The sequence below is a fragment of the Oncorhynchus mykiss genome, chromosome 5 (assembly GCF_013265735.2).
Source record: "Oncorhynchus mykiss isolate Arlee chromosome 5, USDA_OmykA_1.1, whole genome shotgun sequence".
Taxonomy (NCBI): domain Eukaryota; kingdom Metazoa; phylum Chordata; class Actinopteri; order Salmoniformes; family Salmonidae; genus Oncorhynchus; species Oncorhynchus mykiss.
The window spans coordinates 24,135,326-24,163,141 of record NC_048569.1 but is presented as its reverse complement, the minus strand read 5'-3'; the positions used below and the strand labels follow the sequence as shown (position 1 = coordinate 24,163,141).

The 27,816-nt window shown below is 40.3% G+C and overlaps 1 protein-coding gene across 4 annotated transcripts in view; it reads left to right on the top strand.

Annotated features, from left to right (window-relative positions):
- Positions 1-1,506: 1,506 nt before the first annotated feature.
- The window catches only part of pik3r1 (phosphoinositide-3-kinase, regulatory subunit 1 (alpha)), a 53,954-nt gene continuing 27,644 nt past the window's right edge, over positions 1,507-27,816 (top strand). For 2 of the 4 annotated variants that reach the window (XM_021602193.2, XM_021602191.2), the window contains exons 1-3: positions 1,521-1,778; positions 6,248-6,441; positions 7,577-8,244. In XM_021602193.2, the coding sequence (XP_021457868.1) occupies positions 7,914-8,244 (331 nt within the window). In that variant the 5' untranslated portion in view covers positions 1,521-1,778; positions 6,248-6,441; positions 7,577-7,913. Of the gene's footprint in view, positions 1,779-6,247; positions 6,442-7,576; positions 8,245-27,816 lie in introns of all 4 variants that reach the window. The other 2 variants (XM_021602192.2, XM_021602194.2) reach the window with 2 other exon arrangements.

Sequence of the window (27,816 nt, the reverse complement as noted above, 5' to 3'; positions counted from 1 at the left end):
ATAGAGTTTGTTGGGGCAGTATGTGAATTGGACTGGGTCCAAGGTGTCTGGGATGATGGTGTTGATGTAAGCTCTGACCAGCCTTTCAAGGCTACAGATGTGAGTGCTACATATAGATATAGTCATTTAGACAGGTTACCTTGGTGTTCTTGGGCACAGGTGGTCTGCTTTAAGCATGTAGGTATTACAGACTGGGTACGGAAAAGGTTGAAAGTGTCAGTGAAGACACTTGCCCGCTGGTCAGTGCATGCTCTGAATATGCTTCTTTGTAATCCGTGTGTGAATGTTAACCTGTTTAAAGGTCTTACTCACATCGGCTATGGAGAGCGAGATCACACAGTCGTCCGGAACAACTGGTTTTGTCATGCATGGTTCAGTGTTGCTTGCCTCGAAGCAAGCATGGAAAGCATTTAGCTCAGACCATAGAAGGTTTTTAGATCCTCTGGTAGGTTCACATCATTGGGCAACTCGCTGCTGGGTTTCCCTTTGTTAAAAAAATATATATTTAAAAAAACGATTTAACCTTTATTTAGCTAAGCAAGTCAGTTAAGGACAAATTCTTATTTACAAAGACGGCCTATACCGGCCAAACCCAGAAGACGCTGGGCCAATTGTGTGCCGCCCTATGGGTCTCCTAATCACAGCCGGTTGTGATAGTTTGCATGTTGATAGTTCTTCTTGGGACAGGTCTCCGAAGTAAAATATATTTGATCTCAATAGGATTTAGATAAATAAATTCATAAATATATATATATATATATATATATATATATATATATATATATATATATATATATATATATATATATATATATATATATATATATATGTGTGTGTGTGGTAAATATGCAAATTGTAAAGTCCTAACATGTACTTCACAGCACTGCACAGAGTTCTGAAACTTAGTTTCCATAGACCTTTTTGGCACTCCTATGCTTCGGCTACAATGGGAGTGGTTTTCCTACCATAATGTAGCTTGTCCTCTTCTGTGTCTGGAATCAATTAAATAGCCTCTAGAGCTGTATTTACACAGGCAGCCCAATTCTGATATTTTCCACTAATTTTTCCACTAATTTGATCAATCAGATCAGCTCTGAAAAGATCTGATGTGAAAAGATCTGGTATGAATGGTCAAAATACCAATTAGTGGAAAATAGGTCAGAATTGGGTTGCATGTGTAAAAACAGCCTATGTGAAAACGAATCCTCTTTGTAAGCTTTTAAAACTCATAAAGCCAAATAACCTGACATTACCAGCTATTTTTATTCATTTGTTTCTATAGTGTCATGGGCCTATAGGCTACACGATAGCAGAAAATGTAACCTGCTCGCATGTGGAAGTTACGTAATAATTTTATGTGCGTTTCATGCGTGTGCTGCTCGAGTGTACTCTCAATAACCAATCACACTCCAAGCTCTTGACATGCTACCCGGAGAGGGCAGGGTATAGCTGCTCTTATGATGACGTATTTGGATTGACGTGCCAGTGAACGAGTGACCCCGCCAGTCCACTGCCATGCCCCTCGTTGAAACTTAAACCAATGCATTCGCTCGAGCGGAGTCGTCCTGTCTGTTGACAGAGTACGAGCGTAGCAAATAAGATTAAAACCCACTTTTTAAGTCCTGGACTAATTTGTTCGAAAACGTTATAGCTACTCTCAGAGGCTTTTGGCGTTGTCTTTGTGTGGCTAACGTGTGTTTGGTATCGGAGTGGAAAAGTGTGTCCACACGGAAAGGGAGGAGGATTCATTCTATTCAACCTGGGCCCCCTTCATGCAAGTGAGTTGTGAGCTTTTAGTATGTATGTACAGTAGCTAGTTAGCACAGTAGCTAGTTAGCCAGTATGCTAACGTGGCATTTAATTCTATCTCATATCTTTACTTGTAGTTAAAGACATCTGAATGTATTGTCATGCCATATAACGACATATTGCTTATTAAATAAAGTAGTACACGTTTGATTACAACGGAATTTGTTACCCTTGCTCGCGACGACCGGGATAAGCCGACCACTGCACTGCTGGACTTCGATTGATCGTCCTCAGTATGTTGATAATTCAATTAAATGTTGTTATTCATGCCAAACGTTAGTCATTATCAAGCATGACAAAGTTAGACTTGGGTGAAAGCTTTTCAGCCTAGTAAATGTTAATTTAGTTACCAATTAACTAGCTGTCAACATTTCAGGCGTAATTTGAGTTCAACCTAAAGCCAATTTTCTCTGGTAAACTACCAAGCCACTAGTTGACGTTAGTTACCCACTGTAGCTATTCAATTCAGAGGGACTTTATGTTTACATGACCAAAGCAAGTGAAATAAACAAAAGTGAGAAGACACAAAACATTAACAAACATATTCTCATTCTAGAAGATGAGAGGTTACTGTATACTATAGAGATGGATTGAGGACTCATCTTTGTAGCTGTGTCATTATAGCGCCTGACAGCATGGGCAAATTGAAGTAGTACATTTTTCACAATTGGCTGATCACTCCTGTGACACGGTTTGACATGAATCCAACAGGGTCACAAGGAGGGATCAGCCAAACAAGTTGAAAGCACTGATATACAGTGCCTTCAGAAAGTATTCACACCACTTGACTATTTCCAAATGTTGTAGTGTTACAGCCTGAATTTCAAATGGATTAAATTTAGATTTGTCACTAGCCTAGACACACAATATCCCATAATGTCAGTGGAATTATGTTCTTTGAATTATTTTTTTTTACAAATGAATATTTTTTTATTTTATATTTAACACTGAACTCACTCAGTGTGCAAGTGTTAAACATGATTTTTGAATGACAACCTCATCTCTGTACCCCAACATACAAATTATCTGTAAGGTCCCTCGGTCAGGCAGAATTTCCAACACAGATTCAACCACAAAGACCAGGGAGGTTTTCCAATGCCTCACAAAGGGCACCTATTGGTAGATGGGTAAAAAATAAAAGAAGCAGATGTTGTTTATCCCTTTGAGCATGGTGGAGTTATTAATTACACTTTGGATGGTGTATCAATACACCCAGTCACAACTAAGATACAGGCGTCATTCCTAACTCAGTTGCCGGAGAGGAAGAAAACCTCATGAGGCCAATGGTGGCTTTGAAACGGTTAGAGTTGAAAGACTGTGATGGGAGAGAACTGAGGATGGGTCAACAACTGTAGTTATACTGCAAAAAAATGTGGCTTTTTGTCCTGAATACAAAGTGTTATGTTTTGGGCAAATACAACACATTATTGAGTACCACTCTCCATATTTTCAAGCATAGTGGTGGCTGCATCATGTTGTCGTTAAGGACTGGGGTTTTTCAGTATAAAAAAAGAAACGGAATCGAGCTATGCACAGGCAACCCACACACATTCATATAACCTGCATAGACACACACGATTAACGACACAACACAAACACACATACAGTGCATTTGGAAAGTATTCAAACCACTTCCCTTTTTCCACATTACGTTACAGCCTTATTCTAAAATGTATTTAAATATATTTTCTTCAATCTACACACAATACCCTTTAATTACAAACAAAAAAGTTTAGACATGTTTGCAAATGTATATCAATTAACAGATACCTTATTTATATAAATATTCAGACCCTTTTGCTTTGAGACTTGAAATTGTTTCTACAACTTTATTGGAGTCCACCTGTGGTAAATTCAATTGATTGGACATGATTTGGAAAGGCACATACCTGTCTATGTAAGGTCCAACAGTTGACAGTGCATTACAGAGCAAAAACCAAGCCATGAGGTTGACGGAATTGTCCGTACAGCTCTGAGACAGGATTGTGTTGAGGCACAGATCTGGGGAAGAGTACCAAAAAATGTCTGCAGCATTGAAGGTCCTCAAGAACACCATGGCCTCCATCATTCTTAACCTGTTGCGACTCTAGGGGCAGTATTTTCATTTTTGGAAAAAAAAAGTTCCCGTTTTAAACGGGATATTTTGTCAGGACAAGATGCATATAATTGACAGCTTTGGATAGAAAACATTATAGTTTCCAAAACTAAAGATATTGTCTGTGAGTATAACAGAACTGATGTTGCAGGCGAAAGCCTGAGAAAAGTCCAATCAGGAAGTGCCCCAGGTTTTGAAAGCACTGCGTGCCAATGAGTCCCTATTGAGCTGTGAATGTGCTATGAACCAGCTTACGCTTTCTACGCATTCCCCAGGGTGTCTACAGCATTGTGACGTAGTTTTACGCATTGATGTTGAAGAATACCCGTAGGGGGCTACATTGCGCAAGTGGTCACATGACGCTCCCGGAGAGAAAATCTTGCATAAAGTACAGAGGTAGCCATTATTCCAATCGCTTCTACTGAGAAACCAATTGTCCCGGTGGATATATTATCGAATAGATATTTGAAAAACACCTTGAGGATTGATTTTAAACAATGTTTGCCATGTTTCTGTCGATATTATGGAGCTAATTTTGAATATTTTTCGGTGTTGTCATGACCGCAATTTCCGGTCGATTTCTCAGCCAAACGTGAAGAACAAACAGAGCTATTTCACCTACAAAAATAATCATTTGGGAAAAAATCTACTTTGGCTATCTACCTGGGAGTCTTGTGAGTGAAAACATCTGAAGTTCATCAAAGGTAAACGATTTAATTTGATTTCTGATTTTCGTGACAAGGTTGCCTGCTGCTAGCAAGGCATAATGCCATGCTAGGCTATCGATAAACTTACACAAATGCTTGTCTAGCTTTGGCTGTAAAGCATATTTTGAAAATCTGAGATGACAGGGTGATTAACAAAAGGCTAAGCTGTGTTCCAAAATATTTAACTTGTGATTTTCATGAATAGGATTATTTTATAGGAAGATTTATGTCCGTTGCGTTATGCTAATTAGTGTCAGATGATGACAACGGTCCCGTTCACGGGAATTTGTTTTTCAGTAGGACCGATTGGAGTAATGGCTACCTCTGTATTTCCCTCGAGAGTCACCCTGGGAGCCATCAGGTGACCACTTACGTAATGTGGGCCTACGGCTATTCTTCTATTAGCCGCCTACGGCTATTCTTCAACATAAATGCGTAAAACTACGTCACAATGCTGTAGACATCTTGGGGAATACGTAGAAAGCGTAATCCGGTTGATAGCACATTCCCAGCTCAATAGGGACTCATTGGAATGCAGCGCTTTCAAAATATGGGGCACTTCTGGATTGGATTTTTCTCAGGCTTTCGCCTGCAACATCAGTTCTGTTATACTCACAGACAATATCTTTACAGTTTTGGAAACGTTAGTGTTTTATATCCAAAAGCTGTCAATTATATGCATATTCTAGCATCTTGTCCTGACAAAATATCCCATTTAAAACAGGAATGTTTTTTTTTCTCCAAAAATGAAAATCCTGCCCCTAGAGTCGCAACAGGTTTTAACTGACTTACCTAGTTAAATAAATAAAGAGTCAAACCTGGTTGTCTGCTCTCCATCAGGCACTGGGAGATGAGATGAATTCACCTTTCAGCGGGACAGTAACCTAAAAGAAGGCCAAATCTACACTGGAGTTGCTAACCAAGAAGACCGTGAATGTGGTCGCGTTACAGTTTTGACTTAAATTTACTTGACATTCTATGACAAGACCTGAAAATGGTAGTCTAGGAATGATCAACAAATTTGACAGCTTGAAGAATTTGGAAATGAGTAATGGGCAAATGTTGCACAAACCAGTCCTCCATAGGAATGAATGGAATTCTAGAGTATTTCAATTTGAAATCTTTCAAGGACAATATTACGTGTTTAAGTATTTTGTTGTTGTAGTGGGGACTAACATTAGTAATAATTAGCTCTCTAAGTTCTGCAATGACTGACATGACAAGCAAAACTGCTGATGCATTACCCAATTTTGAAATTGCACCTTGTGCAGTCTACTATTTCAACAGTTTGGGAACCACTGCATTAAACACTACAGTATTTCATTGGCATTCAACATGGATGAACAGCATAAGCAAATATATATGAATGCATTTTTTTATTTATCTATGTTAGCATTCCATCTCATAAATTATGTTAACCTAAAAAGGTTTTAATTTGTGCTTTTCAACAACTGCTTGTTTGAGTTTTGGGTTTATTCAGCAGAACTACTCATTGGCACTAGTGAAAAAGCCACAATATGTAGGGTATCCAATCAAAACTGCATCTTTTGACTAATAGTAAAATATGTTACTTGTGTAGATACTTTTCTAAGAAAAGCAATGGTCCTAACCTCATGTCTCTATCATCTGTCCAAAGGTTATTGGAGTTTTTACCCTTGTAGGATTGCCAAGATTAGGGCGACTAAATCGTTGGAGGCCGTAAGAAGAGGGGATGAAAATATATATTTTTGTCAGCTTGTCTGGGTGTTGTGCGAGAATTAAGGCAAACTGACAGGCTCAACGTTGAGCTAGTTATCTTCTCAAATCTGGAGGACATAAAAATATATAAAGGTAAGGCAGATGTTGATTTTGAGATTTTAGTATACGCTTTCTTTATATTGCAATAAACAAGCATATCTCTGAAATGTCAAAGGAGCACAGTGTACCGCAAGCTTTTACATTTAATTAAACTTGTGTCATGTACATTTCTAAAATGTGCAGTTTTGTCACACAACACAATTCCACAGATGTGTTACGTTTTGTGGGAGTATGCAATTGGCGTGCAGACTGCAGGAATGTCCACCAGATCTGTTGGCAGAGAATTTTTATGTTCCTTTTTCTATCATAAGCCGCCTACAACTTAATTTTAGAGAATTTGGTATTCTGTCCAACCGGCCTGCAAGTTAGCCTATTACAGATCGGGACAAACGATCCACCTACCGCTATTGTCACTATGAATGGTCGATAGAGGGCAGGATAGACAGTTGGATTGGACTATTTTGACCTGTGGTATAGTAAGCGCGCGGAAAAGCGTAGTGCCTAAGGGAAGTACCTTGATAGGGGAGGTGCATGCAAGGAGATTAGGAAGTTGGGCTAAGATGGAGAAAATGGATAGTAAAACCTACAAAATGGTGTATGTAAACCAGTGGAAAAAAATGCATTACCCTCCCCTGTGCTCAATATACAGTGGGGCAAAAAGTATTTAGTCAGCCACCAATTGTGCAAGTTCTCCCACTTAAAAAGATGAGAGGCCTGTAATTTTCATCATAGGTACACTTCAACTATGACAGACAAAATGAGAAAAGAAAATCCAGAAAAACACTGTAGGATTTTTAATGAATTTATTTGCAAATTATGGTGGAAAATAAGTATTTGGTCAATAACAAAAGTTTCTCAATACTTTGTTATATACCCTTTGTTGGCAGTGACAGAGGTCATAAGGTTTTCACACACTGTTGATGGTATTTTGGCCCATTCCTCCATGCAGATCTCCTCTAGAGCAGTGATGTTTTGGGGCTGTTGCTGGGCAACACGGACTTTCAACTCTCTCCAATCGTGTTTGCCTCACCCCCCCCCCCCCACCAATTTAGAACTGTCCCAATTTCGCTGGTACCTTGTACACTTTAAAATCAGTGATGGCTACATGTATGTGATCATAAGTCTTACGCAATGTGTTGCAAATGGCTTCTTCTGTTCTGTATTGCAGATCGGTTGTACCTTTTCAAGGCCACTGCTGCAGGGGCCAAATACTTATGGAAACACTGTCGGAGGCACCACAGGGGTGCAGTGGATAACCAAGCTTGAGAATGACCTGAAGACAAGTTAAAACACAATCACCCAAAGAACTATTGAGGGCTAGAATGTTCATTAAGTGTTGTGTTTAGCTTTTTTTGTTTGCTCCATTATTATATTCTTGGAAAACCTGAGGAGTAACTAATTGGTGGAACTCTAACCTGTCCGATCAAGTTATTCACAGCAGTGTTCATTTAAAATAATATATATATACCAACAACAACCAAAAACACCTGCGAAAAGTCTCTACGATGGCCGCAGAAGGATATCAGTACAGGGCACTTTATGATTACAAGAAGGAGCGAGAGGAGGACATTGACCTCCATGTGGGGGACATCTTAACAGTGACCAAAGGGACCCTGGTGGCCCTAGGGTACAGTGACGGCCTGGAGGAAAGGCCAGAGGACATTGGCTGGCTGCCTGGCTTTAACGAAACCACTCAGGAAAAGGGAGACTTTCCAGGGACATATGTTGAGTTCATTGGGAAGAAGAGGATCTCTCCTCCCACTCCCAAGCCGAGACCCCCCAGACCCTTACCAGTGGCCCCGGGCTCCTCCAAGGCTGACTCTGGTGATGAACTAGGTGAGTGATAAACAGTCTGATCTTCAACTGAACCCCAATACAAGGTTTCTGGGACATGGTATTGGGATGCAGTTTTGTTTTGTACTGTACAAATCACTGTTCACATTGTAAACAAAAAAACTCAACAGAAACAATTCAAACATTTCACACTGCATGGGTAAAATGTTGAGCTGGGTGATATAGACACAAATCCATATTATGATAAATTTACTGAATTATCACTAACGATAAATTGGTACATTAATGTTCACCATAGTATTTTTTTATGTTTTACCTTACAACATTCAAAGTAGTAGTAGTAGTTTTATCTATCAATTGTTCAATTTAATAAAAACATATTAGAAACGTATTTATTTGGTCTGTCGATTTTCGGTTATCATCCCAGCTCTTTTTTCTTTTTTTGTTTTTACATGCCCTAAGAACCCCATTGAAGGTTTTGATTGAATAGGCCCCTACGCAATTAAGCCAAACTTTTAACAATCAGTTGCTGAAACAAAATGCCCAACCAAAGGCTAATCCACGATAGGTTTGCAGGCAGCCAAGCTGACATGTAACCTTGCTGTAGAGGTGTTGGAATGGTTCATCCTTCACATAGACTAACCTCTTGTTAACATTACCACTGAGTTTTAGATAGCCCTTACAAACTCCTTTGTTGGATTTAATCGAAAATACTTTTAAACCCACAAAGCAAATCCAGATGGTCGGCTACTTTGCAAATACCCTACCCCTTACATTTCAATCGTCCCTCAGTGGTATGCTTCTTTTTGAAAGCACTTGAAAGACTCTACCCTGATGTTATAACATTGCATTTTATTCACAGAACTTCCCATCTGTGTTGGATGGACCTTGTGCATTACTGTATTTGTGACATTTCAAACTTAGTTCCTTCACCATTTGAGAATCTGTGTGTGGAAGCCATTTGGTCAAACCACAGTAATTCAACCCATTGGGCTCACTCATGGTTCCATTTACACTCTCTGCTCCAGGGTAGTATTGTGTTGCACATGGTTGTGTTGTAGCTAGGACACACGATTGTAGATGCCTCATATTGAAATCATTTAAGATAAAAAAGTTATGGATTCCAATGTCTAACCTTTTATTAGGTTTGTTCTCTCCCTACATCAAATAGATCCCCAAAAACATCTATGTAAGTGACCAAAGCAAACATTGCCTGATTTATGTTATCTTTATGTTGTGTTGGATGCATTTGCTGAAGCAATTTATTTGGCTATCTACAAAGTATTAGCCAATTCTCTCTCTTGTCTAGTATTCTCCTATCTCTTTGTCGTGTCTTTGGCTATGCCGGATTAAGTGATATGACATGCTATTCTATAAAATAATTTCTCCGTAATTAATATTACAGGATTGAGCTAATCATGTAAATGTAATTAACTAGAGAGTCTGGCACCACAAAATAATATTTATTGAACTGTTATCTTCCGAATAAACTCTTAAAGACCTAGTAATATTTTACATTAATAGCAGTCAATATTAAACGTCATCTGAAAGTTGTAAATTCTTGGTTATCTGCACGAACCCTGGATAACAAGTTGAATAAGCAATTCAAAATTGGGTTTAATTATTTATTTACAAAATACCTAACTAATCACACAGAATTACACACACACATTTAAATCATAACTTGATTACAAATTACGTCATAAAGGAAAACGTCCCTAACGGGCGGAACACATATGACAGCTGGTTACACAAAAGAAAAGGGGCCCGGTTTGAGTGAAAGAGCGGGAAGACTGAGGAACAAAGGGCGAAGCTGTGCTATCGTAAATACAGTATCTTCTGCATTCTAAATTACCGCCCGTTTTGAAAAGGAAAATGCAATAAATATTTACTCTGAGCTGCGCTTTGGTAGGTTGGTGGTAGATGAAAGGCCGTTTTGCCCAACCTAATCCTTTGAAGGATGTCTCTGCTGGTAAATTGGATACGTTGTAGTAACGTTGTTGTGTGGTAGACGAGATACTCTGTCTGTTCCTTCCTAACCCTCGTTTGCATCGGCTGTTGCTAACTCAACGGCTAGGAGGTATCACTTCTGTAGTGAATAAGAGTTCAAAGTTGGCTTTGTTCTGTAGTTATTATCTGAACCATTCTTACATCGGACCGTCGTCCTCGGAACAGGAGGTTATATTGTCGTCAAGGCTTTATATAGGAAGGGAGAGGAGGGCGTGTTTGAAAAGTTTTATAGCCCAAGTCCCTTCACAGGGGCGGGCCACTGATTGAGCAGAGCCCTACCTCATGAAAACCCAAATCTCACATTTTGGAAGCTAAAATCACATTTCATCCCATCACGAATAATTTAATATTCAAACATTTAAATTGAACAACAATTCCATGTGAATCCGATAACTCTGATGTTTAGACTTTCCACTGTAGAGTTTGTCATCTTATCATTGAGAATGTCTCAGATGACAACCGAACTGACATCATATTCATTAAGTACCACCGCATATGTTCAATTTGTCGGATTACCAGAATATAGTTCATTTCCCCCCCACCTTCTGATGTTCCCAGAATCTCTGTTAACCAAGGATTTTGCAAATGTATCATCAGTAGGGTAGAGGGAGGAAAAAGGGGGGGAGAGGTATTTATGACTGTCATAAACCTACCCCAGGCCAACGTCATGACATCTTCTTAGATGATTGGACATTCGAACTACTGCCCAGTTTATTGCTAACCTGGTTAGCAGATGCGCGTCACAGATCTCTACGTATCCATCCTTCAATTAGGGCCTGTGGAAACCTGTTGCCTTGGAGTTGGAAAAAAAGCAGAGGTGTTTTCAAGCCGCAGTAATTGCAGAGAACCTAACATTTACATAATTAAGGGTCCACACGATTGTCACAATCATGTTGTGGTTTTTGTCCCTCTTCTTTCATCATAGAGAATGGGTAAATTTATATTTTGCTTTTTTTTTTATTTTATGTTGCTTACCTGGCTGTATGCTTTTTGGTCACGCTGAATGGAACGATTGCATCTTGTGAGGTTTTCAATGATGATTTGTTAGGAAGTGATGATTGCTAAACGGTTTACTACAATGTTTACTAAACGTCAGATTGGTGTAGCCTACGCGCCAATGTTTGCAAGTGAGCCATTTCCTTGACAGTTTATTTCTTTACATTAAGCCCAAGCAAGTCAGTTGACATTTTTTCCTTTTTGTTTCGGTCCCAGCGTCAAACACTAGCTGAGAAAGGGGACTCACATGGTGGGACTACAATGACATCTTTGATAACAAGTGACAGTGCTCACATAGCCCCACTGAATGCTAACCAGGGCTGGAGGACAATGGGGCTTCGCTCCGGTCCAGTGCATTGTGATGCTGTGCAGTACCTGGTACCAGCCCAGTGGTTGGACTGCTGGACCACTCCTCTTTGAAACTCCTCCTGGCCAGCATCGATAATTTTTTTAAATTTTGCTTTAGGCACAATATATATTTTTTTACCGTCATGCTATTTTCTACTGACTAATCCATGTGAAATAAATGGGCCAGATCTGAACTGGAAGCCTATCTGTTTGCATTGGGTATATTTTTGGGGAGATTATTTTGGTCTGGCTAAGAAAATCTGCCATTCTGACCTTCTGTAATCAGTTTTTTTGTTGATATTCCGCTAACAAAAGATGACGAGAGCCATCTTCGTGTTGTGGAAAAGCCTCAAGTCAACGCGATTGCATATCACACCTTTGAAATGTCATTTTTCTGTCTCATGTTTGACACCTTTGAAATGTCATTTTTCTGTCTCATGTTTGACACCTTTGAAATGTCATTTTTTTGTGTCATGTTAAAAAAAAAAAAAAAAGTTAAACCGAAACAACCCGGGCTGTTTCAGGCAACACCGACACAATTCTATATGCCCACTTGAGGCTACAAGACTTTAAGTAGAAAGACATGCATCTTTAAAGATGCTGTGACGTATATTCAGGCTCTCTGACATTGCGTAGATCTGTCAGCTCACCTATACAACAGGCTCTGGTGGCCTGATTTCCATTTCCTGTCCTTTGTGGTGCTATTGTGAAATTCTTTAGCTGGGGCTTACAGGGTGAGCGAGGAGCCATATGTGAAGGGGGCATGTGGTGAATGGGCATGACTGTGGTTGAGTGGCAGCGCTGAGCCCAGAGCAAGTGTGAATGTAGCACCAGGAAAAGAAAGGTCTCTGTGTCACGGGAAGGGGGAGAGAGTGCTTGATGCTGGGAGGGAGAGGTGTGGGAGGGAAGGCGCTGGGGAACGGCATTGGTGAGCTGAGTGATCAGGGCTGCAGACTGGCTGGCGAGAAAGGAGAGGGGCTGGGAAGTGTGGAGACTAAGGCCTGGGGAGGCTAAGGGGCTGAGGAGGGCTCTGGGCTGGTTCGAGTCTTGTTGCTTCAGAGTGTGATTTATTGCCTGCCACTGAGGGATCTGGCAGATCCCCCTCTTTCTTCATTTCCTCCAGTGCTTCAGCTTTTTTTCCTCTCACCCTCTTTTTTTTTTTTTGTGTTTTGATAATGTTCTTGGAGTCGGTCCCTGCTGGGAGGGTGGGAGGGAGGAGAGCGTAGGCTTGGAAACGGGCCTCTGCTCTCACTGAGCCACAGGGGTTTACTTCAGAGCAGCAGATGTGGATAGAGGGAAAGAGCGAAAGAGGGCTGGGCCGGGCTTGGAGAAGAATTCCGGTTCATTCCAGCTCCCAGTCTTTTTAAAACACCAGCATGCTGCTGCTCCTTTCCTAGGCCTCTCGACTGAGTCATGTAGCCAGCCAGCCAGCCTTGAAAAGAGGACCTTCACTCTGGGCCTGAAAACCACTGAGAAGAAGGAAGCGTCATTTTCAGTTCACAACTTCCATTCACTTATTTTGTCTGGCAGGCTCGAACCAGAAAATCTTCCTACTAACTCCTCCCTTGTAGAACATTTTAAATTGTGTTTGATGTGATCCTGGTGTTGAGGCCATTTTATGCAGCTGAGGTTGTTTATTATGTGACAAAACGGCACACTAGAATGTCCCTCTGTTTTATAACCAGCTATACTTGTCTGAGTTTTCTTTGTCACCACCAGCCTAGTGGTGGGGACCAGCTGACAATAGTGCTGACTACTGTCATCATTCAATTGGATCGCCATTGATACCATAACATATTCTAACCGCAATTCAATTGTGAAATCTCTCACATTCCAATTGCCTCCCATGGACAACGTTTGAATTTTGTGCGATGGTTGATAGCTTGCCTATAGGTAAAAAAAATAACATCTGTTTTGTGCTTTATTGCAGACGGTGTGGCCAAAGCCTCATTTCTGCTTCATGTGTATGCAGCTATTAGCACACCATAAATACCATAGTGTATATAGACAAACAAAATAGGAAAAACTATTCAAACTACAAAGGAGCTTCTCATGTACATAATGCTGAACACTTGATTTAATGAAACGACTCACATATGTGTGGACATTTCGGAAATAAGAGATTTTAATCTACATCCGCCTCTTTACACTGCAAAAATGTGTTATGGGGTGTGTGTCGTCAAACTAGTGTAGTGTAAAGTAGAGCCCAAAAAGATTTATCGGTTGACCGACATTATCAGCTGAAATGATCCTTTTACAGATGTATTTGTATCTCAACATTTAATCCACCGAAAAGGACTGAAAGAAAATGCTAAGGATGGGAAGCAGTTCTTCATAGAATTTTACTTTATTTTTGCATTTCATTATTTGTCCTGAATAGGGCACTCTTTATATGGCTATAAACCCATCTTGCCTTGGCGTGCTACAGCAAGACTGGACACTAATTCAACACAACTACACCAGTCGGAGAGGAGAGTGAACTACTGTGAACTAACTGTTAATGATTTTATGGTGAGTTCAGAGTAGAGAGCTAAATAAAGTGCAAAAAATGCACACTGACCATATACTGTTATGAAGTGTCATAGATGGTCGTTGTGACAAATCATGGATGCTATGCTCAAATGTAATGTGTTAAGTGCTAAGAACATTCAACTCTATGGTAACGCTAACGTTACAGCCCTTTACGTGAAGCCCGCTAAACCTGGCGTGATTTATATTTGTTTTTTTGATGGGTATTCCCCAAGCTTTGTCTTCAGAGACGCACAAAAAAAAATGTAGAAGGTTACAAGGTAGCGCTTCATAGTTACATTTTGATGTATGGGTTGTCATTTGTCAGGGACTGGTCCAAATACACGTTTCGCCATCCAGCCTGTGTGAGAGTACTTGACGCCATTCACTGAGGGGCTAGTGCTATTCGGGATCCTTGGGACATAACCGCTACCCTTACCTAACCTGAACCTTGACCCTTACCATAAGCATTTTAAATTTCAACTTCAATGGGGTAGGGACTTCCCAAGGATCCAGAATTGCAAGGACTGTTCATTGAGGCAATGCTTGGGGCAACCGGCAGCGAATTTTGTGATGTTTTTCCTTTCAACTACCAGAAGTTAGTGGCTACTGTTGATGATAACGTAGCTAAATACTAGGGATGCACTATATATCGGTGAACATATTGTAATCGGACGATATTAGCTAAAAATGCCAACATCGGTACCGGCCCGATGTCTAGTTTAACAACGATGTACAAAACCGATGTCAAAGCCTATATAACGTAGGTACATGATGTAAAATGTTACGCTTCACGTGCAACACAGCATTCCTAACCTAGCCCACAATGTCTGCTGTGTGGATCAAGCAGTCAACAAGTCGAGCAGTCATTTGAAAGAGTAAGAACTTTTCAGCAAGACGACTCAAAGACGAAATCCATTAACGCCAAGATAATGGAATTCATTGCCCTTGACAATCAACTGTTCTGTCGTTGGTGTTGTTGGCTTTCGCCAACTGGTCGAGCACTGGTACACATGTTGCCCTACTGGAGTTACACAGTAATAGCGTCACTGCTATTAGCTTCGCGTGTCAAAAAAGATTCACGTCAAATTAGCTTTTAATTTGACACTTTAAATAACAGTTCTATTATAGAATGTGTGTTCTGAATTTGCATGTGCAAAGAAAGCGCCACCACTACTATCAGTAGCACTGTCAAAGCTGTACAAAAAAGTCTGCAAACACGGGCCACGAATGATGTGTTTACAATCCCACGTTGGTAATAAACCATTATTTGTTTGACCGCAACTTCTGGGGTAGCTAGCGTTAGCTTGGTACCTAGCTAGCACCAATACAACCAGCCTGAAAACAATGACCAGTAGAAACTGAACTTTCTTTGCAATGATTTGGGAATCCTTGTGAGTATTGTTGTTCGCCTATTGAAATTGAACTTCAGTTCATGAAAATAAATTGCTCGCCAGCTGCTAAACCTCTCTAGGGTAGGGGGCAGCATTCGGAATTTTGGATGAAAAGCATGCCCAAATTAAACGGCCTGCTACTCGGGCCCAGAAGATATATGCATGTAACTGGTATATTTGGATAGAAAACACTCTAAAGTTTCCAAAACTGTTAAAATAGTGTCTGTGAGTATAACAGAACTGATTTAGCAGGCGAAAACCTGAGAAAAATCCATTCAGGAAGTTTTTTTTTTTTTTTTTTTTGGTTTTGTAGTTTTCTATTCAATGCCATTACAGTATCCATTGACTTAGGACTCCATTAACAGTTCCTATTGCCTTCCACTAGATGTCAACAGTCTTTAGAAATTGTTTCAGGCTTGTATTCTTATAAGTGAGGGAGTAAGACCAGTCTGAACGAGTGGACCCTAACGTGACGCAGAGTTGTTTTTTTTTCAGGCGCATGTGCATTTCTTGTTTACCTTTTTTATATTGATGACTTTATTGTCCGGTTGAAATATTATTATAGATCATTTAGGCTAAAAAAACAACCTGAGGATTGAATATAAACATTTGACATGTTTCTATGAACTTTACGGATGCAATTTAGATTTTTTTGTCTGATTGTTTTGACTGAGTTTGAGCCTGTGGTTTACTGAAGAAAACGCGCTAACAAAACGGAGGTTTTTGGATATAAAGAGACTTCATCGAACAAAAGGAACATTTATTGAGTAAATGAATGTCTTCTGATTGCCACCATATGAAGATCATCAAAGGTAAGGGATTAATTTTATCTCTATTTCTGAGTTTTGTAACGCTTCTGCTTGGCTGGTTACTGTTTGTAATAATTTGTCAACTGGGCAATGTTCTGTGCTAGGTATGTTCTGGGCTAGGTATGCTTTTGCCGAAAAGCATTTTATAAATATGACACTGTGGTTGGTTTAACAAGAAGTTAATCTTTAAACCTATGTAAAATATGTTTTGTTTTGTGAATTTTTATAATGAGCATTTCTGTAATTTGCGCTCTGCAACCTCACTGGATGTTGGCCAGGTGAGACGCTAGCGTGCCACATACCCTAGAGAGGTTAACCCTGTTGCCGATAAAGCTATCGTTATATGCAGCCAGCTAGTTTCATCAGGCTAGTGAGGCTCGACCGGACCGGGTTATGTGTTGTGAAGCTCGCCACAATAAGAATTTGGCACAATAGTGGAATTTGCGGGTTGCCTCAGTTAGAGCTCTAGGGGCGCTATTTCATTTTTGGATAAAAAACGTTCCCGTTTTAAGCGCGATATTTTGTCACGAAAAGATGCTCGACTATGCATATTCTTGACAGTTTTGGAAAGAAAACACTCTGAAGTTTCAGAATCTGCAAAGATTTTGTCTGTAAGTGCCCCAGAACTCATTCTACAGGCGAAACCAAGATGATGCATCACCCAGGAATTAGCAGAATTTCTGAAGCTCTGTTTTCCATTCTCTCCTTATATGGCTGTGATTGCGCAAGGAACGAGCCTACACTTTCTGTCGTTCGCCCAAGGTCTTAGCAGCATTGTGACGTATTTGTAGGCATATCATTGGAAGATTGGCCATAAGAGACTACATTTTCCAGAGGTCCGCCCGGTGTCCTTTGTCTAAATTTGTGCGTAATCTTCAGGTGCGGTCATTTTCTCCTGGGATTCAGGAGAGAAAGCATGTATCCAAGAACGATGTATCAATGAAGAGATATGTGAAAAACACCTTGAGGCTTGATTCTAAAAAACGTTTGCCATGTTTTCAGTCGATATTATGGAGTTAATTTGGAAAAAAGTTTGCGTTTTGAGGACTGAATTTATGGATTTTTTTTGGTAGCCAAATGTGATGTATAAAACGGAGCTATTTCTAATACACAAGGAATCTTTTTGGAAAAACTGAGCATCTGCTATCTAACTGAGAGTATCCTCATTGAAAACATCAGAAGTTCTTCAAAGGTAAATGATTTTATTTGAAGGCTTTTATGTTTTTGTTAATGTTGCGTGCTGGATGCTAACGCTAATGCTAACGCTAAATGCTAACGCGAAATGCTAACTCTAGCTAGCTACTTTTACACAAATGATTGTTTTCCTATGGTTGAGAAGCATATTTTGAAAATCTGAGATGACAGTGTTGTTTACAAAAGGCTAAGCTTGAGAGATGGCATATTTATTTCATTTCATTTGCGATTTTCATAAATAGTTAACGTTGTGTTATGCTAATGAGCTTGCTGATAGATTTACACAATCCTGGATACAGGGGTTTTTTCATAGCTAAACGTGACGCAGAAAACGGAGCGATTTGTCCTAAACAAATAATCTTTCAGGAAAAACTGAACATTTGCTATCTGAGAGTCTCCTCATTGAAAACATCTGAAGTTCTTCAAAGGTAAATGATTTTTTTGAATGCTTTTCTGTTTTTTTGTGTAAATGTTGCCAGCTGAATGTTAATGCTAAATGCTACGTTAGCCATCAATACTGTTACACAAATGCTTGTTTTGCAATGGTTGAGAAGCATATTTTGAAAATCTGAGATGACAGTGTTGTTAACAAAAGGCTAAGCTTGAGAGATGGCATATTTATTTCATTTCATTTGCGATTTTCATGAATAGTTAACGTTGCGTTATGGTAATGAGCTTGAGTCTGTATTCACGAACCCGGATCCGGGATGGGGAGATCAGAAAGGTTAAAAATAAAATTACTTATTTGAAAGTGATGCAGAAGGTTACAATTGGGGGAATCATGCCATATTTAGAGTAGATAATGTCAAACAAGGTTGGAATGTGAGTCAATGGAATGGTGTATCAGTCTACTCGGTGACACCCACAGAACACAACTGTGAAGAGTTTATGCAAATATTAGCGTTGTAGCTCTTATCGCGGGACTGTGACAGGGGAGGTGATTTCACACAATCAGCCTATTTTGTGTGTTGACAATCATATTGCACTGTACAGCTTTACCTAAGGATTGGGGATCAATGAAATGGGGTATCAGTCTACTCAATACCAAGATATTTTTTTCCCAGAATACTCCAAAATATTACAAAATATCCACGCAGTATTATTTTTCCTTTGGAATAGTGTTCAATACACCTATAGGTTGACAATAAATGTGGCTCAATTCACAGCTGTTTCATAGTCCTGCAATAAGAGCTACGACGCTAATGTTCTGTGGGTGTCACTGAGTAGACTGATGCCAAATGTCATTGATCAACAATCCATTGGTAAGGCTGCACAGTGAAATAATTATGCCCCCACTGCAATTCTAAAGTATAATACATCCAGTGTGATTTCAACAGATTTTTGTCAAATTAACAAATTGTCTTTTGTTGATGTTCTATAACATTCCAAGCTCATTTAGCATGATCTATTCAATTATGGCATAATTCTACTATTTGTAGTCATTTGCATCACTGTCAATGACATACTTTTATATTAAAGTCCACTATTGTGGCTAATCCTTATTGTGTCTAGCTTCACATAGATGGGTCCGACCACCATCAAATCAAATAACTGTTTTATAAATTAGGGTTATTTTAGATGACACCTAGCTATATAGTTAGCTAACTAACTATATAGCTACTGAAACAGATTGTCATTTTGCTATGTTTTTAGGGAATAAAATTGTTTGCATCCATGAGCTAGCTAGCTTTTTTATGACCAGCACTGTAGGTGCGCGAGACAACTTTACCAGCATCATAGTATACGTATCGATGAATCGTTGTGACATATGAAATACGGTTGATGGTGTAATCAATGTGTAATAACTACGTAAAAAAATTGAGTTTGTTAAATTATGTGATGTGCAGTCATATTCAGGTCCTGATTGGTCAACAAGCTTATTTGACACGTCAAATAGTGTGTTATTTGACAAGCAAAGACTCAAACGGCGTTCCGTAGTATGATAAATCCTGGTTGAGAATGAAACGACTGCACAATGAAACAGCACAGCAAGTAAGTGAAAGAAATAGGTTTTGATTGTTTTACTGATAGTGGGGACATGCATAAATACCAACAAAATAACTTTTGTGTGTGTGTGTGTAAGCTAGGCAAGTCAGTTAAGAACAAATTCTTATTTACGATGACGGCCAAATCCGGACGACCCTGGGCCAATTGTGCGCCTCCCTATGGGACGTCCGGATGTGATACTGCCTGGATTTGAACAAGGGACTGTAATGACGCCTCTTGCACAGAGATGCAGTGCCTTAGACCGCTGCGTCTGTGTGTGAGTGTTAACTATTTAACTGTACTAGAATGCTTAAGGTCGTTAACATTTTAAATATTGGTTATCAGTATCGATATCGGGTTTTATTTGGCAAGGAAAATATCAGATATCGGTATCGGCCAAAAATGTAATATCGGTGCATCACTAGTGAATAGTGAAAATGTGTCACATCGTTGAGCTTAGGCTTCAGTGCCTATGCACATTTTTTGCTGGAATCCGTGCACTTTATTCTCCTTTCACTAGAGTAACATATTGTGGTGTACAATTGGCCGGGTTTTGCCAGGGTAGACCATTGTTCGTTCGTAAGAATTTGTTGTTAAACTGTTTTCTTCTATTAAAAATCATCCCTTTCTCGTACTCCAAAGTGTTATGTGGTGCTTAAGTTAATGTTCTTTCCTCAAATGTAAGAAATCGGCTTTCTGATTTAAAGCACTTAAAACATTTTTTTTTTAGCTATAATACAAATATTAGCAGATATATTGGTTTTCTGTAAATATTTCCACTTTTAAAATTGGTATAGGATCCTAAAATTGGATATTGGTTGGCTTTTATCAGTCTCAACAACCATTTCGAAGAACATTCTGAGAAACTGAAGTAAATTCTGACAAACTGATTGTTCCCCAACAAGTCCCTACAAGGCACATAGGCTACGTGCTCCGTCTTGCTCAAGGAAATATTTGATGCCGTTATTGTCCCGGATTCTTACCGCAGTAGGCCTAGAAGTTTGTCATTCTTTGGAGACAATTTCCCTCTCACGTTCAACTTAAAGGGAATGGAGGTAACCTAAATGCTCAGACACCGGTAGGATTGTCAAAGTACTAAGCACCTCTGAATAGATATTGTCGGCAGTCAATCTCTTGTGTTCACACAGCAGACACCTTGGAAGTGGGAAGCCACTCAGCCTTGTTAATATACTCCAAACCAGAAGGTGGCAGTAGCGTTTTTTTTACAGTGCTAACACAGGCAGCTGTTTCATGGAAACTAACCTAATCCATTGATTTAATTCTAATGTTAATACTAGCAACAGTGCTGTTTGTGCCGTCATTATTTTAACAAACTTTGCATCTGCACTGTTCAAATGTGTTTTTGCTAAATATTCAGTAGACATTTTTTATTTAACTTTGCAATCATTGTTTTGTTTTTTTGACACTTTCAAGTGAAACATCGGAGTCTCAGAATCACTCGGTTACCGTGAATTTATTTCCAAACACCTTTTTTTGACATGCATGCTTATCAGATGTAAGTCACTTTATCTTTTCTCTAAAACTGCATTTTATCAGCCTATTTCTAAGTGCAAACTCATGCCTTTTCTTAGCTAGGATGCTGTGGTAGCTGTTTTGGAACTGTGTAGTTGGTCGTGTTTTTATACATGTGAATGTGCACGATGTGGACAGACAGTTTGCAACATGTAGTAGTGCAGGAGGCTAAAGTGACAGTTTGTGACGCAGACAAAAAGGGAAAGCGCAAGAGAATGAGAGGAGGATGCTTTACTCTGAGATAACGACGCCTGTACAGTATTAAAGTAGAGAGAATAGTTAGCATGTAGGAGAGGGAAGGTGGTTTTGCATCTAGCCGCTAAGAGTAAAACAGTAATAAAGTTAGCCCCATCTGTAGCTGTACCAAAGAGAAGCTCAGGCAGAAGAGGGAGAGAATGAGGAGAGTGAATAAGTACACTCTGCCTGCATAGCTGGCGATTTAGATAATGTAGAAATCTTATTTTCGTGGCCAAATTAGTGCTCTGGCAAAGAGCATTGCTGTATTGAGCTGTTTTTCTGAAGGAGAATTGTTGCCTCGTTCTACAAAGAATGCACACTTTTTTAAAAACCAGGCATGGAGTGGTTGGGGTGGTAGGCAGGTGGGTTGCTCCATGTTCAAATATGCCTTTATTATATGGAGCGTACGATAGATGGCCATACCCCCTCTAAAGTCAAAGACCCAACTAACTCACAATTCAGGTAGTTACAATGTGCCTGCTGGAACGGTTTACTCTGATGTGGTGGGAACTCAATAGAGCTGAAGGCAGCTGTGGTATAGTGTAGTGGTAATGGCGCTCCTTTGGTGGAGGGGGGGCACACAGACTGCACTGATTTGTGGCGTTGTGATGAATCAGTAGAATTGTACTAAGTGCTGATTGCATTAACTTGGGGCACAATGCCGGCAGGACAAATGGATGCACGGTGAAAGGGAACTGAATGGCGACTGTTTCACACACTGTTGGGACATCTGTGCTGCTGTAGTTGACTAATTTACACATTTGATGCCCCCGTTTTTATTTTGAAAATGTGGTATTTTGTTTATTCTAAATGTAGCCTATATGTTGGTTTATGCAACTCTTGTAGTAGACCAGTATAATGACAAGTATTAAAGTCGAAAAGAATGTGAAAGTCACACCTATATGGTTTTATATAATTATTCTGCATCTAGACTTTACACTCTTTGGGATTTCCCCATATGTGCTAAGTGCATATCAGGCCATCAAATTAGAGCTGATCACACCAAAGCACAAACCACACAGAACTTAATTTGAGGGCAACAATCAAACCTATCCACATTGTAATTTGATTTATCTTTTTAAAACCCCCACCAAACTGCTCTTGGCCTGGCAGCATTCCAGTAAAAGGCCTGTTTTTATGGGCCTGTGTGCATGAGAGCGTGCACATGTGAGTTTCATTACTTGATCGCCTCCAGAGACTGGAGTCTGAATTGGCAAATCTTATTACTGGAGGCGAAGCATGTCTGCGAGCAGGATTAGACAGCGGGAGAGCGAGAGAGGGGGACATGTGACTAATAGAAATTGAATAATGTGTCCCTGAACAAAGGGGGGTCAAAATCAGTCGGTATCTGGTGTGGCCACCAGCTGCATTAAGTACTGCAATGCATCTCCTCATGGACTGCACCAGATTTGCCATATCTTGCTATGAGATGTTACCCCACTCTTCCACCAAGGCACCTGCAAGTTCCAAGACATTTCTGGGGGGAATGGCCCTAGCCCTCACCTTCCGATCCAACAGGTCCCAGACGTGCTCAATGGGATTGAGATCCGGGCTCTTCGCTGGCCATGGCAGGCCACTGACATTCCTGTCTCGCAGGAAATCATGCACAGAACGAGCAGTATGGCTGGTGGCATTGTCATGCTGGAGGGTCAGGATGAGCCTGCAGGAAGGGTACCACATGAGGGAGGAGGATGTCTTTCCTGTAACGCACAGCATTGAGATTGAGCTTGTTGCCATTGCAGGGAGTCTGATGCTGTGACATACCGCCCCAGACCATGATGGACCCTCCACTTCCAAATCGATCCTGCTCCAGAATACAGGCCTCGGTGTAACGCTCATTCCTTCGAATGAATCCGACCATCACCCCTGGTGAGACAAAACTGCGACTCGTCAGTGAAGAGCACTTTTTGACAGTCCTGTCTGGTCCAGCAACAGTGGGTTTGTGCCCATTGTTGCTTGTGATGTCTGGTGAGGACCTGCCTTACAACAGGCCTACAAGCCCTCAGTCCAGCCTCTCTCAGCCTATTGCGGACAGGCGGAGCACTGATGGAGGGATTGTGCGTTCCTGGTGTAACTCGGGCAGTTGTTGTTGCCATACTGTACCTGTCCCCCAGGTCTGATGATCGGATGTACCGATCCTGTGCAGGTGTTGTTACACGTGGTCTGCCGCTCCGAGGACAATCAGCTGTCTGTCCTGTAGCGCTGTCTTAGGCGTCTCACAGCACGGACATTGCAATTTATTGCCCTGGCCACATCTGCAGTCCTCATGCTTCCTTGCAGCATGCCTAAGGCACGTTCACGCAGATGAGCAGGGACCCTGGGCATCTTTCTTTTGCTGTTTTTCAGTCAGTAGAAAGGCCTCTTTTGCATCCTAAGTTTTCATAACTGTGACCTTAATTGCCTACCTGCTGTAAGCTGTTAGTTTCTTAACGACCGTTCCACAGGTGCATGTTCATTAATTGTTTATGGTCCATTGAACAAGTTTGTGGTCAATTAACCTGTCTAGCACACAGGTTCCTCTAGCGGTCTGCTTTCTCTATGATTTGCTTGACCTTCACTTGAACTCTGTTGAACTCTGCATCCAGCAAATGAGTAGATAAAGCATGTCTGGTTGGAGGGGTGTATGCTGTGCGAAGAACATTCAGAAATCTCTTCAAATACACATTGCATGTGAGCATCAAGAGTTGAACCAGTTGCATACACAGCTCAAGCAAGACATTCATCAGCATTTCTCTGACTACGTTCCTCTGACTACTTATGATTCCAGGAGAACCATGCGCTATTGATATCGACAAGGTGTCTGATTCATCATGATTTGGCATGGTATTTACATAATTACACAACTTTTCCTTCTACTTTAGCTGCAGTGAAATGTCTCCACACATCAGATAGTGCCCGTGGCATTTTCCTGTAGAGATTAGAAAAAAATGAGTAAAAAACCTTAAATACATTTCCATGTATAGATGATTAAGCAGTTATATTAAACAACTCCTTTGTAAAATGAATGTTTTAAAATGAAATATGTATGGAAATAGGTGAATTAACACTCCTCAGTTAGCAGGCTCTCAAGCAAGCTAAAACCCACATGGTAGCAAAAACTAACTAGCAGAAATTGTTAACAAGTTAGAAATGATTTAAACACACTTTGCTGTAGGCTACTAATTACTAGGCTGCGATCCCCGTACAGGGATCAACATCAGGGGAAATTTCAGAGTGACAACTAAAAATACAACGTCGTAACATTAAACATTCTTGAAAATGCAAGTGTCTTACATCCTTCAAAAGATTAGCATCTTGCTAATGAAACTACGTTTTCCGATTTTAAAATAGCTATTACAGAGAACAAATACCATGCTTTTGTTTGAGAAGAGCAATCAACAACAAAAACATTTTCCGCCATGACAGTTTTTACACATTCACATCTGAAGGTAAAATTATGACTTACATTCTGATATCTTGCTCTTATTTTTCTTCCTGAGGGTCCCAGTGATCAAATGAAGTGCCGTTTTCTTTGATAAAATCCATTTTTATAGCCTAAATCTAAACATTTTGTAACCCGTTTGTGCCGTGAATTCTATCTCTATCAATTTTTTACGGGGCATTCGACGTAATTACACACGGTAAACCATTGTTTATCTAGTCATGGTTGGTTTCAGTGCATTCCCCTGGATGTTTGCAACACAGCCAAACGCCATTTTTTTGCGGGGAGTATTGACCGAAGTGAACTGATTTGAAGACAACGAGCAATGACTACCTTGCGCACCAATAATTTTAGCAAAGCTTCGTTGATTGACTGTATTTCTGCCCACTGACCACTGATCTTCTTGAAATCTAGCTGGGTAGATAGCCAATGAGCTGAGGTAAACGCCAGTATGTAATGGTTTTGGGTTGGACCACCATTCCTTGTTTGTAAATGCACGCGTAACGAACTCCATTCCCGCCTTGACTATCAGAGGAGTTGCTGTGACGCTTGTTACGCACAGCAGTATTTTGGAAAGTTGTATTTTCAACGATTTCATTGAAGACATCATGGCGAATAAATCAGGAAAAGCGAAGTCATAGTATACAGATTTGCACCAGATTATAGAATAGATTGATCGAGAAAGTGAGAGATTTTTTTTGTATGAGGAATCTTTGAGTGTTATGATTCAAACAGGAGCTGAGGAGCTGTTTCTGCAAGGACAGGACGTACTTCTGGACCGGTAAGTGCTAATGCCGTTGTATTATATATATATATATATATATATATATATAATTAATTAATTAATTAATTAATTTGCAATGGTGTGTGTATATATATATTTTCCATGTCAGATATATACAGTGGGGCAAAAAAGTATTGTCAGCCACCAATTGTGTGAGTTCTCCCACTTAAAAAGATGAGGCCTGTAATTTTCATCATAGGTACACTTCAACTATGACAGATAAAATGAGAAAAAATCCAGAAAATCACGTTGTAGGATTTTTAATGAATTTATTTGCCAATTATGGTGGAAAATAAACTTTTGTTATTGACCAAATACTTATCTCAATACTTTGTTATATACCCTTTGTTGGTAATGACAGAGGTCAACTGTCATGCTGAAAGACCCAGCCACGTTTCATCTTCAATGCCCTTGCTGATGGAAGGAGGTTTTCACTCAAAATCTCACGATACATGGCCCCATTCATTCTTTCCTTTACACGGATCAGTCGTCCTGGTCCCTTTGCAGAAAAACAGCCCCGAAGCATGATGTTTCCACCCCCATGCTTCACAGTAGGTATGGTGTTCTTTGGATGCAACTCAGCATTCTTTGTCCTCCAAACACGACGAGTTAAGTTTTTACCAAAAAGTTCTCTTTTGGTTTCATCTGACGATATGACATTCTCCCAATCTTCTTCTGGATCATCCAAATGCTCTCTAGCAAACTTCAGACGGCCTGGACATGTACTGGCTTAAGCAGGGGGACACGTCTGGCACTGCAGGATTTGAGTCCCTGGCGGCGTAGTGTGTTACTGATGTTAGGCTTTGTTACTTTGGTCCCAGCTCTCTGCAGGTCATTCACTAGGTCCCCCCGTGTGGTTCTGGGATTTTTGCTCACCGTTCTTGTGATCATTTTGACCCCACGGGGTGAGATCTTGCATGGAGCCCCAGATCGAGGGAGATTATCAGTGGTCTTGTATGTCTTCCATTTCCTAATAATTGCTCCCACAGTTGATTTCTTCAAACCAAGCTGCTTACCTATTGCAGATTCAGTCTTCCCAGCCTGGTGCAGGTCTACAATTTTGTTTCTGGTGTCCTTTGACAGCTCTTTGGTCTTGGCCATAGGTGGAGTTTGGAGTGTGACTGTTTGAGGTCAGGTGTTTGTTGTGGACAGGTGTATTTTATACTGATAACAAGTTCAAACAGGTGCCATTAATACAGGTAATGAGTGGAGGACAGAGGAGCCTCTTAAAGAAGAAGTTACAGGTCTGTGAGAGCCAGAAATCTTGCTTGTTTATAGGTGACCAAATACTTATTTCCCACCATAATTTGCAAATAAATGTATAAATAATCCTATAATGTGATTTTCTGGATTTGTTTTTCTCACTTTGTCTGTCATAGTTGAAGTGTACCTATGATGAAAATTACAGGCCTCTCTCATATTTTTAAGTGGGAGAACTTGCACAATTGGTGGCTGACTAAATACTTTATTGCCCCACTGTATATTTTCAATTTTTTTATTCAAATGGAATGGAGTAGAACAGCAAACACACACACACAACCACTGCCTCTGCTACTCCTCCTGTTCAGGGGAGGGCAGGCCCACAACAATGGCCGGAGTTGAATGGAACAGCACTTCACATTAGTGACTGTTCCCTCTGCTCTATACAATACATATCTGTTTATTTTATGTGATGATAAAAGGCTCATACATTACAAATATTTATTTTATGTTTTCTTTCACAGTGATAGCGACTCCGACTTTGAGCCTCCGGTGCCAAGCTGCACGCTCTACCTCTGCCCCCTCTACTACTGCCTCCAGTGGTGTTCATTTGCCACAGTTCATTACTGCAGGCATGACTGTGCCTCAGGGCCAAAAGGGCACAGCATGGAGGCGTCGTTGTGTTCTGTGTCGCGTGACCTGCACCACTTCTGCAGGTTGCTTCTGCTTTACATCAGAAAGAGACTGCTATGGGACATGGCACAGGCAGCAAAATATTGTGTAGAGGACTTCCAAAGGGTGTACTGTTTTTTTTAAATGTTCTAATATTGAAAAAACAATGTTTTGTGTGTGTGTGTGTGTGTGTGTGTGTGTGTGTGTGTGTTAGAATTGCTTTTTGATATGTTGTATATAGTTATAGGTCATTTCACCAATTCGGCCACTTGGATACATTTGGGCAACTTGTGTGGGACACCTGGGTGACTTCATGCTAAATGTCATGCAGCTCACCCATTCCTGAAGTTATCCGTCTGAAACTTTGCACACCTACAGTTGCTCTCTTGTGTTATCCATCAGAATGTTCTCCAGCATCCTATCTGACTGTGTGGCCTTTCTAGTACATGTGAAAGATGATGCTACAACAATAAAAAACATAAACTTATGCTCTTTCTTTCTCTTTTCTTCCACCAGATCTAC